Source organism: Sorex fumeus, unplaced genomic scaffold (assembly GCF_029834395.1).
Source record: "Sorex fumeus unplaced genomic scaffold, SorFum_2.1 ptg000061l, whole genome shotgun sequence".
Classification (NCBI taxonomy): Eukaryota; Metazoa; Chordata; class Mammalia; order Eulipotyphla; family Soricidae; genus Sorex; species Sorex fumeus.
This window is the reverse complement of record NW_026606118.1, coordinates 27,048,107-27,060,722: the sequence shown is the minus strand read 5'-3', so window position 1 is coordinate 27,060,722 and position 12,616 is coordinate 27,048,107. Positions and strand designations below refer to the sequence as shown.

The window sequence follows — 12,616 nt, the reverse complement described above, 5'->3', positions numbered from 1 at the left end:
ACTGGAAGTGAGTGACCCTAGAGCACAGAACCAAGAAGCAGCCCCTAAGCACTGTTAGGTATATGTGGCTCAGTACCACACATATAAAATGAAATAAAAAAATTAAAATGAAGTTGGATTTAATGAGCAGGTACTGCGTACTGCGTGACTCTGTGTGTGTGTGTGCATATACATATATAATATATTTGTACATACGTTTGCGTGTAAATGCATATGGATCTCTAAGGACTATGGGGTGAGGGAGAGCCCAGGCCCATTCCTGGTGATATGGATTCAGGGAGTGTAAGCCCAGGATCTACCAGAGCTTACCCAGCAGGGCCTGGGGGTGAGGGAAGTGCACAGACTGAACTCGGGGTTTCCAACATGCTAAGCGTATGGCCTACGACTGAAACCCAATGTCTCTGGCCCCAATGTATTTTAAAAGAAAGAATGGCTGTGGAATGATATCAAATACCTTGTCAATATCTAAGGTTTTGATATGATTTTTCTCCTCAATTGATAATGGTTAATGTGTGATCGGGTTACCTGATACTGGACACCCTCAGATTAAGACTAGAATAAACCCAGGTTGATTTGGGAGCATTTGTCTTGGCATGAGCTTTCAGATTATGGTTTCTAACTCTGGTGGGTATTTATTGTTTGTTTCCTGCAAGAACCAGCAGTGTTGGGGATCAAATCTGAGGCCCCTCCATGCAAGCATTATGCTTCAGCCTTTTAAGACCTCTGAGCCTGTCCGAGGCCCTTTCTGAGATTAGCCTGTTGCTTTGGGGCTTCATGCCCCTTTGTCAAGGTTGTTCCCATTAGTGACAGGGGATTATGTGATGCCCAAGATCAAATCCCCACCTTCCGCATTGCAAGACAGGCTCACTAGCCCCTTGAGTGATCCCCCTGGCCCGCAAGTACTTTTCTGGAAGCCAGACGAGTGAATCACAGACTAAGATGTGGAGGAATCTGCGATACCTGCCAGACACTCAGGTGGAGTTTGGATTATAAACAGACAAATGCATAAGTCCAGACTAGACAGAGTGAAAACACTTTAGTGCAGGACACTTAGCATCCTGGGACTCAGTGAACTGCACCAGGTGGTAAAGGCTGTCCTGGAGGAACACGGATTCGGGTGTGGTGTTGGTACCCTTTCCCAAGCCCCATCCCCAGCAATTCTGGTAGATGGAAGAGAAGCGGCAGTGGATGAGGAGCGCTGATGAACCAGACAGGACGACACCCAGGCCTGTGTATCTCATGGTCATGGTCACGGTCCTCCCATTGTTCATCAATTTGCTTGAGCAGGCCCAGTAATGTCTCCATCGTGAGACTTGTTGTTACTGTGTTTGGCATATCGAATAAGTCACGGGTAGCTTGCCAGGCTTTGCCATGTGGGCGAGAAACTCTCGGTAGCTTGCCGGGCTCTCTGAGAGGGGCAGAGGAATCGAACTCAAGTTGGCCATGTTGGCCGCATGCAAGGCAAATGCCCTACCACTGTGCTATCACTCCAGCCCCCTGTGTATCTCATGACAACCAAAACAAATATATATATATATATATATGTGTGTGTGTATATATATATGTATATTCCAAGGAGAAGAAGAAACTATGAAAATACTGCTAAAGGGCTGTGGATGATGACTGAGCATCAGGTATTCGACTTAGCAACGCAGAAGGACTGGATGGGCTCAAAAGCAGCCGTTTCCGGGCGTGTCGGGGGCAGACATTTGTTTGGAGGGGGTTCAAAGGAGAACGCGAGGACAGGCAGTGTTGGCTGCAAGTCCAGACAGTTCTTTGGGGGAAGTTCTATTATAAAGAGGAAGTGGAAAATGGGACAGGCTTTGGAGGAAGATGAAAGGTTGAAGGCGGGAGTCTTCAAGATAAAAGAAAAGCCAGAGTGTCTCTGTAATGAAGCTCATGGTGCAACAAAGAGGGAGCACTGATTAGGAAACAGTGAGGAGAGGTGAGTGGCAAGTAAGTAATCCTCGAGATGCTCACACCGGTCATGCCACTGGGGAAGTACTGCGTGCTTTCACACCTCCCCTTGGGACAATGGACCCATAGGCGGTCCTGTGCATCCGGACCCATGGTCTTCTCCCAGTGTCATTACTACCTCACTTCCGGTGCTCTACCTGCTGCTTAGTTTACTGACTTTTCATGTCTCCAGGCCTTTGCACTTTTTTTGTTTGGGAGCAAATGTCCTCCTAGACAGTGCTTGAGAGGTCTGGGGCCACTCCTGAGAACCACTTGGCCAACGAGGCCATTGGCTCATTACTAGGGGGCTAGGTCTCAGTGATGCTCAGGTCACGCATTCCTGGGATCCACTAACATCCCCCCATCCACAGTCCCCAGCATGTTTCTGACCCTGGGCTCTGCACTACCCAGAGACTCCATCCAGGGGAACATTTTCCCCTTGAGAGTCACATGTCATTCCTACCTTTCATTCCAAGATCTGCTCTAAGACACCGTCACAGAGCCTTTCCCTCCTACACTCTCCTTACCATTATCTCACCCCTCTGCGGATTTCCCATATTGATGTCCTTTCCCCCTCACTATACAGTTTATGGACTTCCAGAACCCATAGCAAAGGCTTAGCATATTGGAGATGCTGAATAAATATTTACTGAGTAAGTCAATGAATGAATAGTCTGTTCATTCAAGATCTTAACGACCAATCTTACTTCCCTCCACTTTTGAGATAAGGAAATCAGTACCTGAAAGGCACAATTATACACCCCAAAAGACATTCCTTAAGAATGTAAAGAGGCTCTGGGAGCTTCAACTCACAGCCTCATTTTGCTGGGCAAACATTTTAAGCCTCAGGGCCACAGTCTAGCCCTCCCACCCCTCAGAGTAGCTCCCTTGATCTTAGTATGTCTTGTCTGTTACAACTGCCCTAAAATTAATTTTTCTTAGATATGGCTCCCTTTCCCAATCCCTGAGTGATAGCATAAGTCAGAAGAATGTCTCTTACAAATATTATTTGTAGGATAAACACTTTGTCAACTGTCACTGTCACTGTCCTCCCATTGTTCATCGATTTGCTTGAGTAACGTCTCCATTGGAGATTTTGTTGTTACTGTGTTTGGCATATCGAATACGTCACGGGTAGCTTGCCAGACTTTGCCATGTGGGCGAGATACTCTCGGTAGCTTGCCGGGCTCTCTGAGAGGGGCACTGGAGCGATAGCACAGTGGGTAGGGCGTTTGCCTTGCAAGCGGCCAACATGGCCGACCCGGGTTTGAAACACTTATGTAACTTGAAATAATTATACAAAACTTTTGATTCTGATTACTTCTGCTAAACTAAAAGCTGAATGTTCCTTGAGGCAATTACAGGTGTCTCACTAATTTTGGCATCTTTGGCAAATTTGTCTGGCCCAGAACAAATATCTTAAAGAATCACCAGGAGGACCTTCTTCCTGGAATACTCTCCCTGATTCCTGCATGGCTCACTCTTTCCATCCCAATCACCCCTGTGCTTCAGGAAAGCCACTATTTTTTCCTTTAGAACTGCATCTGCCAGGCCTATCAGATGCAATGCTAGCAGAGTAAGGAGCCTGCCTTGCATGAGGCCAGTCCAGTTTCACCCCAGCACCCTGTATGGTACCCAAGCCCCACCAAGAGTATACCCTGAATACAGCTGGGGTGTGGCCCCCAAACAAAAACAAACAGCTCCCCCCAAACCTGGAACTGCCCCTCTGTCTTATCTTGCTGTTTATTTGGAGTCACACCTGGCTCAGGGCTTACTCCTGGCACTGAATTTAAGGATCACTCCTGGCAGTGTTTGGGAGACCAAACACTGGGATATGAACCAGGGTCAGCTGCGTGGAAAGCAATTGCCTTTTCCACTGTACTATTTCTCTGACTCCTGATTCCGCTTCATTTCACCCCAGAAGTACACAACCTTCTCTCACACGGCACCAATGCCTATTTGCCATGAACATCATGTCAAACCTCCATCCAAGGCAAGGCTTTTGTCTGTTTGTTTCACTAAAAGCTCCAGAATCAAGAGTCATCCCTGGAATTCAGATGAACGGAGACTTCTGATAGGTGGGGAGTGGGCAACCACTTCCTGGCTGCAGGGGCAGCGGGGACTGGCTTTCAGGCATGAGCCAGCCAAGCAGCCAATCAATCAGGCATGAAGAAGCACTGTGTGGGTGCACACAAATGAATGAAACCACTGCTATGACCTGAAGACAGTGGGGACTCCAAGGAGGATCAGGGGTGCATAGGAGTTAGACCCGGGTGCATAGGGGTGCATAGGGGTGCATCAGTGTTAGAGAGGACAAGAGGGGCTGGAGCGATAGCACAGCGGGTAGGGTGTTTGTTTGCCTTGCACGTGGCCGACCAGGGTTCAATTCCCAGCTTCCCATATGGTCCCCTGAGCACTGCCAGGAGTAATTCCTGAGTGCAAAGCCAGGAGTAACCCCTGTGCATCTCCGGGTGTGACCCAAAATGCAAAGAGAGATAGATAGAGAGAGAGAGAGAGAGAGAGAGAGAGAGAGAGAGAGAGAGAGAGAGAGAGAGAGGAGACAAGGACCAGTGGAAGTTAACTCTTCCATGTCAATTTCAGGTCCTCTGTTACAGACAGTAGAGCTTAGTCCTGTTTTTTTTTTTTTGTTTTTTGTTTTTGTTTGTTGTTGTTATTGTTTGTTGGGGGTCTCACTCCTAGCCAAGTGGACCTCAGGGCTTACTCCTGGCTCTGTGCTCAGGGACTATACTTGGCAGGCTTGGGGAATCCTATGGGATGACAAGGATCAAAGTCAGCTCAGCTGCATGCAAGGTGAATAACTGACATGCTGTACTGTCGTCTGTCCTGTCCTATCAAGTCTTATTGACTTGGTAGAGATAAGGAAATGCTCAGTGTCTGGCAGAAAGCTCTGTAATCAACCCAATAACAGTAAGTCAACAACAAGACAGAGAATGTGCTCAGTACCATTGAATTGGAGATCTCCTAGTAGAATGACAACAGTTTTAGCAAACTCCCTGGGACTAAGAAATTACCACAGGGGTCTGAAGAGATAGCAGAGTGGGTAAGGTGCTTGACTTGCATGAAGCTGACCTGGGTTCAATCTCTAGCACTCCATATGGTCCCCAGTGCCCCATCAGGACTGATTCATGAGCACAAGGCCAGGAGTAAGCCGTGAGTACACCAGATGTGACCCCAAAATCAATGAACCCAAAACAAACAAAAATACCCAAGCCGACTTGTTAAAAAGCAAGATAACAGGCTCAAACTGATTCACTTAAGTCCCATCTGACCAAACTGAGTTTTAATTATGGCTCCTTCAGAAACAGAATCTCAAAGGAGTTATGAGGAATCGCCTGACCAGCACCAGCTCCATCAACTGCCTGAGCACTCCTCCATCCCGAAAGCCGAACACCCTGCAAAACCCAACCTGCAGGTCTGTGCCCAACGTCACCTCTAGTGCCTGATATTTTACCCAGTCTTGCATTTGTAGAGCTCCTCAGAGCCCCTTACTGCTTGCAAGATTTGATGCTACCTGATCCAAACTAGTTTTGCTAAAATAAGCTCTAAACATGTAACATCTTTACTCTCCCTTCAATAGACATGTTTATCTTGTTTGTTTCTGGTTGCAATCTTTGTTGCTGTGGAGGCCACCTCTGGTTATGCCTTGATGGGGGGAGAAGGGGGCACATTGCCAAGGGATCCAACCAAGGGCCTCACACGTGCAAGACATGGGGTCAACCCCTTAAGCAATGCCCTGCCCCCTCCTGATGATCTCTTCATAGGCATTATTCTGTTTGTTTGTTTTGTTTTGTTTTTTGCTTTTTGGGTCACACCTGGGTTACTCCTGGCTCTGCACTCAGGAATCACCCCTGGTGGTGCTCAGGGCACCATATGAGATGCCAGGAATCAAACCCGGGTTGGCCACATGCAAGGCAAACACCCTACCCGCTGTGCTATTGCCCCAGCCCTCAACAGGGCATTATTCTGATTTTGCCTGTTTTTCCACTGGAATCCTTTCTCTGCCCTGGGGTCTATCCCAGGATGCAAAGGAAATGGAAGCCTTACCTTCTGGTCTGTGTCATCATCCTCATCCTGGTAGTCCTCGCCGTGTGGGCTGCAGTTGGCTGCGAAGGTGGGCCCCTGTGAGTAGTACTGAGAACTCCGGTAGCCATCCCGCCGGAGCTTATCACACTCTGCAGAGGTGGAGGAAAAGAGGACTTGAGAACCCAGAACGGTTTCCTTTCTCCTTACTTCCCTTTTCTAAAAGCATTTTTCTCCTAGCCACGATAAGTTGTCAAAATAATAATATTCATCCTGAAGGTGAACATGGAGTTCACTAAGCATCAAGTCCCGGTCTCTGTCCCCGTATGCTGTGTTGCGAGACTTGAAACAGATTTTCCTTGACATGAACAGCCCTGGGGTCAGGTAGGAGTGCGTCAGCTGGCTCTGTAATACCCGGCAAGTCATCCTGGACTTGGAATTTGAACCCAGAGTCCCTTTTGGGTTGTCTCTGGGCCAAGCCCAGCAGTGCTCAGGGCTTACTCATGGTTCTGGCTCAGGGATCGCTCCTGCTGGTACTCGGGGGATCACAAGAGGTGCTGGGATCAAACCTGGGTCAGCCACATGCCAAGCAAGTGCCCTACCTGCTGTACTATTACTCTGGCCCCATACTCAGCGTCTTAATTCCTAGAATTTGTTTTGTTTCGTTTTGTTTGGGAGCCACACAAGTTCTCAAGACTTACTCCTGGCTCTGTGCACAAGTGTCTCCGCAGGAGACCATTTTTCATACTGGAAATTAAACTTAGGTCGACCATGTGCAAGGCAGGTGCCTTACCGGCTGTACTACCTTTCCCACTCTCCTTATTCTTAGTATTTATTTTTTAGATTTTTGTTTTTGTTTGCTTTTTGGGCCACACCCAGCAATGCTCAGGGGTTATTCCTGGCTCTGCATTCAGGGATCACACCTGTTGGTGCTTGAGGGACCATATGGGATTCTGAGAATCGAACTTGGGTTGGCTGCATGCAGGGCAAACGCCCTACCCACTGTACTATCACTCTGGCCTCTTTATTCCTAGAAGTTTTGACAATGGGTAGGTAGATTTTGTCACTCTGTCAAAATAGTCAAGCGAGTCCAGCTTCTGAGATTCACCTGCTGAGAGGGGCCTGAGAAATCATGGAGCATCATACTCTGGGGTTACGTTTAATTTTCAATTTAACTTTGATGTCCAAGAGCCTAATAAAGGAGTACGGAATTCAGAGTGAAGTCAGGGAAGCCTGCCTGGCACCACGACGGGGCAATCACAAGGGGACGTGGGGGTGGGGGTCAGCGGTGGATTAGAGACTAGGGCTCCTCGCTTAGTCTCTGGGTTTCCTGGAGGACCCAGGGTGCTGATGATTCCTTACCAGGAGGCAAGAGCAACAAGCAAAGTATTGCCAGCTCTTCTAAGTGCCTGGAACTTTCCCACTTCTGGGAATCATTTGCCCCAAGGTTCCTTTAAATCCCCCATAGGCTTGATCTATTTCTTTGAAGAATTTCATGGGTATCCTTATGTTCACTGCTGTACTATTCACAATAGCCAAAATCTGGAAAAAACCCGAGTGCCCGAGAACAGATGACTGGTTAAAGAAACTTTGGTACATCTACACAATGGAGTACTATGCAGCTGTTAGAAAAGATGAAGTCATGAAATTTACATACAAGTGGTACTACATGGAAAGTATCACGCTAAGTGAAATGAGTCAGAAAGAGAGGGACAGACATAGTAAGATTGTGACATAGAAAGTAACAAAATGGGAGACTAACACCCAAGAATAGCCAAGATTAGTACTAGGAGGTTCATTCCATGCCTTGGAGGCCAGCCGCACATGCTGGGGGAGAAGGAAGCTCAGATAGAGAGGGGAGCACCAAGTAAAGGGTGTCGGGAGGATCTTCCTAGGATGAGAGATTCATGCTGAAAGTAAACTATAGACCAAAAATGATTGCCACTCAATGGCTCTTTTGCAAACCACAGCACCCAAAAGGAGAGAGAGAACAAAAGAGAATGCCCTGCCACAGAGGTAGGGCGGGATGGAGGTGGGGTGGGGGGGGGGGGTGGGAGGGATGCTGGGAGCATTGGAGGTGGGGAATGAGCACTGGTGGAGGGATGGGTACTCAATCATTGTATAAATGAAACCCAAGCACAAAAATCTGTAAGTCTATAACTGTACCTCACGGTACTTAACTAATAAAAATTTTTAAAAAAATCCCCTAGAGGCTCAAGTAGTGCAATAATGTGTTAAGTTTGGCAAAGTTTCCTGTTGGCACAGCTTTGCAAAACCAAACACCTGAAGACAGAGCTAAAGTAGGGCACACTCAGATTTCCTATCTATGATTTATTCCTCAAAAGAGAGACCAGGATTTCTGATAAAAATTCTTCAACTGGAGAATAAAAATATCCTCAGTCTTTTTTTTTTTTGGCTACCTCACAGTGGGAGTGGATGAAGAAAGTTTCTAACCCAGAAGGATAAATGAAATTTCGTAAAGCTCTCCATGGAAAGTCCTGGGAAGCCTCTAACATGCCACTGTAGCACTACAGCACTGTCCTCCCATTGCTCATCGATTTGCTCGAGCGGGCACCAGTAATGTCTCCATTGTGAGATTTGTTGTTACACAGGGAGCTTGCCAGGCTCTGCCGTGTGGGCAGGATACTCTTGGTAGCTTGCCAGGCTCTCCAGAGGAATCGAACCTGGGTCGGCTGCGTGCAAGGCAAATGCCCTACACACTGTGCTATAGCTCCAACCCAACATGCCAAGCTCACTAAATATGCATATGCAATCATGAGACAGCTAAGTACTATTAGTTACTGAAGGGCAAAATAATCTTCAAGCTGAACCTGCTACCACTCAATATTGAGTGAAACAGAAAAAATTCCTTCTGAACTGTCTAGAATTCAACTTCTTCTTCTTCTTTTTTTTTTTTTTTACTTTTTGGGTCACAACAGCACTGTTCAGGGTTACTCCTGGCTCTCTACTCAGGAGTCACTCCTGGCGGTGCTCAGGGTACCATATGGGATGCCAGGGATCAAACCTGGGTCGGCTGCATGCAAGGCAAATGCTCTACCCGCTGTACTATTGCTCCCACCTGAATACAACTTATTCTTAATAAGGATTTACTCATATCAATCTCTTTTCAGTGAGAAACATATCTACATATTCTCCAATATTAGATACTGTATCTTACAAAGTAGCAATCTATCCTCACTGTGGAGATAATGCTACCAAAAGCACGCTTAGCATTTTTCCAATGGCGAGCTGTGCTAAGATCTGGAGTTCCACAAAATATTGGATTTGTTTTAATAAAAATAGAGCAAACCAATAAAAACGCCCTACCCACTGTGCTATTGCTCCAGCCCAAAATACTAAGCAAAGGTCAAGATATTTTAAAATGAAATCCTTCTGTCAAGTCTTTCTCTCCTTCCTAACTGACCACCCTTCGTAAGTGTGAGAGTGCAAGATTTCATAACATTCAAATCTGTTTTAGGACTGGAGAGATAGTATAATGGTTGGGGAACTTGCCTTGCCCATGGCTGGCTGGGGTTAGATTCTCGGTACCACATATGATTTTCTGCTCACTTCCAGGAGTGAAGCAGAACTCTGTGCTCTCAGGGGAGCACAGAGCTCGGAGTAAGGCCTGAGCACCACTGGTTGTGGCCTAAAAAAAAAAACAACTAAATAAGCCAGGAGCTATCTCCCAAGTACAAAGCTGGGAATAGCCTACAAGCACCACCAGATTTAGCCTGAAAACAAATAACAACCCCCCCCCAAAAAAACCCCAAAACAAACAAAGTAATAGTTTAAAAAAAACCCAAAACTCTGTTTTACTTCTTGGTACTATGTCAGACTATATTTGATAAATGGTCTTCTGCTGGAGAGACAGTTTGGGGGTTAGCTTTATGTGACCATGCAGCCAACCCTAGTTCTAGTTCCAATCCCGGACATCACATCTCTAGAACACAGCTAGGGGTTGCTCCAGAGACGTGCTCTGCTGGGTATGGGTAATAATAATAATAATAACAACAACAATAATAATCATAATAAATGCTTCTTCTGGGGAAAAAAGGAATGGATGGCTAGACCAGACATTTAAAAGTGACCAAAATGACTTGATATGTGCTAAATCTAAAAAGACCAAATATACAATTATTATTTATGTGTTGAATGCATGAAAGACTGGTAATGATTAGTACTTCCAGTTGACGTCACCATCTGAGCCTAATTTAAAACAGTGCCTCTTTTTCCTACCATGAAACTTATGTCACAGAAATGTGTAAAATAGGCTAACGAGCAGCAGTGAATCTGATGGAATATGATGCAGAGCCCAGCGCTGGTCGGCAGTGTCATTTACGCCAGATGACCCCCGCCCCCTTTTCTTTTTTCCACTCTCATCAAATTTCCGAAATCCACGAAGCTCATCAGATTCCATTGGCTCTTCATTCTTGGGGAAATCTAGGAAATGTTTCTCTCGACAAGCGGCAAGCATTCTTGGTCTATAAAACTAGGCTTTTGTTCATTAAAAACTGAGTTTATTGTCTGCAGAATGAGGTAGAAGCAAGGGCGAGCCATGGTGAATAAAGACATTTCACACACTAAGCCCGGAGTAACTGCAAGGCAAAGTGTCACTGAGAGCTGGGTTATGCCCGCAGTGACAGGCTGGAAACATTACACTAAATGGGCTCCAAAGTCTATCTTTAGCACATACTCCTCTTGCAACAGAAAGTCAGAGTAAAACCGGGTTATTGTTCTCGCTGGATTGCTTGGATAAAGGTGTCACTGTTTGCTGAATCCTTTGGTTTCTCGTCCACAAATTTCCTCCTCCTCCTCCCTTTCATTTCAAACTGTTTGCTTTAGCACAAGAACAATGAACAGGCATTTCTTAGTAAACTAAAGTCTGAAATGTAGGAGAAAAAAAATAAATTATTCTAATTAAATGGTCATTGAGCCATGCTAGTGAGTTTAACTGGGCTCTGGCCTCCAAACCCTTTCTGCAGTAAGTCTTTAACAGTCTACAGCAAGCAGGTTGCAAGTGTTCTTTTCAAAAGAATTTTTCCTTTGGGGCTGGAGAGATAGTATAGCAGGTAGGGCACTTGCCTTGCATGCAGTCAACCTCGGTTTGATCCCCAACTTCGTATGTGATCCCCGTGATTCACACCAGGAGTGAGTCCTGAGTGCTGAGGGAGGAGTAAGTCCTGAGCACTGCCAGGTGTAGCCCCCCCCCCCCCAAAAAAAAAACAACTACAACAACAATAAATTTCTTTACTGGAAAAACCTTGCTGAAATTCCATTTTCTAGATGCAGTTCTGAAATTTAAACCTTTGGTACCAACGAGTAAAATGGCAGCAATTCAGAATTCCAAAGTCTGCAGAATGCCCTAGAGAAGGCAGCAGGCCTTGACCCTCCCCTCCACAGTCTTCTGGGGACCAGGCAGGCACTCTACGCACAATGATCACAGAGTTCTAGTCTCAACAACACTCGGCAATGCAGTTCATTTTTGTTTGTTTGTTTGGCCACACTGGTCTTGCTCAGGAATTACTCCTAGCTCTGCAGTCAGGAATTATTTCTGGCAGTGCTCCAGGGGTCAAGTGGAATGGCAGGGATGGAATGCAGGTGGGCCACTTTCAAGGAAAGCACCCTACCCACTGTCCTGTCCTTCGGCCCCAAGCAGTGCAGGTCAGATCTGGGTTCCTCATACCAGCTGCTGCAACTTCGGCCAAAGGAACTTGGGTTTTACTTCTGCTGTGATTCCTTGGGATGAAACCAGCCCCATAACTACTCTTTACCAAGGATGGGCAATCCAATCCTACTTCATGAGCAAGTGAGGAAACAGCACACACACACACACACACACACACACACACACAGAGAGAGAGAGAGAGAGAGAGAGAGAGAGAGAGAGAGACTTAAAAATAGGAAAAAGAAATGAACAGAAACTTCCTCAAAGAAGCCATATCAAATGAGTCATAGTATAGCAGGTAGGGCATTTGCCTTGCATGGGTTTGACACAGGTTTTATCTTGGTTCTCCACATGATCCCAGAGCCCACCTGGAGTGATCCCTGAGTGCATAGCCAGGAGTAAGCCCTGAGCATCCCAAGTATGGCCCAAACTGCACCCCGTCCCTCACCCCCCAACACACAAAATGGCACAAAGCCATATAAATAGCCAAGAAATATATGAAAACATGTTCTACATCACTTATCATTAGGGAAGTGCAAATGCAAATAACAATGAGACAATACTTCAAACTACAGAGACTGGCACACATCAAAAAAGAACAAGAACAACCAGTGTCTGCACGGGTGCGGCAAAAAAGGGGATGTTCATTCACTGCTGGTGGGAACGTTGACTGGTCTAGCCTTTCTGGAAAACAGTATGGATATTCCCCCCAAAATCAGGAATTGAGCTTTCATCTGACTCAGCCATTCCACTTCTTCGCATCTATCCAGAGGGTCCCAAAACACAATGGAGAAAAGACATTTGCATCCCTATGTTCCTTGCAGCACTATCCACAATAGCCAAGATCTGGAAACAACCCAAGTGTCCAAGAATAGATGATTGGATGCAGAAAATAAGGTACATGTACACAGAGAAATATTACTCAGCTATACATAAAATCAAAAGCATGCA

At 46.1% G+C, this 12,616-nt stretch overlaps 1 protein-coding gene across 1 annotated transcript in view; it reads right to left on the bottom strand.

The window, feature by feature from the left end:
• The window catches only part of NHSL1 (NHS like 1), a 74,333-nt gene that overhangs the window by 34,869 nt on the left and 26,848 nt on the right, over nucleotides 1-12,616 (bottom strand). The window contains exon 3 of the mRNA XM_056126357.1: nucleotides 6,022-6,149. Coding sequence (XP_055982332.1) covers nucleotides 6,022-6,149 — 128 coding nt within the window. The remainder of the gene's footprint in view (nucleotides 1-6,021; nucleotides 6,150-12,616) is intronic.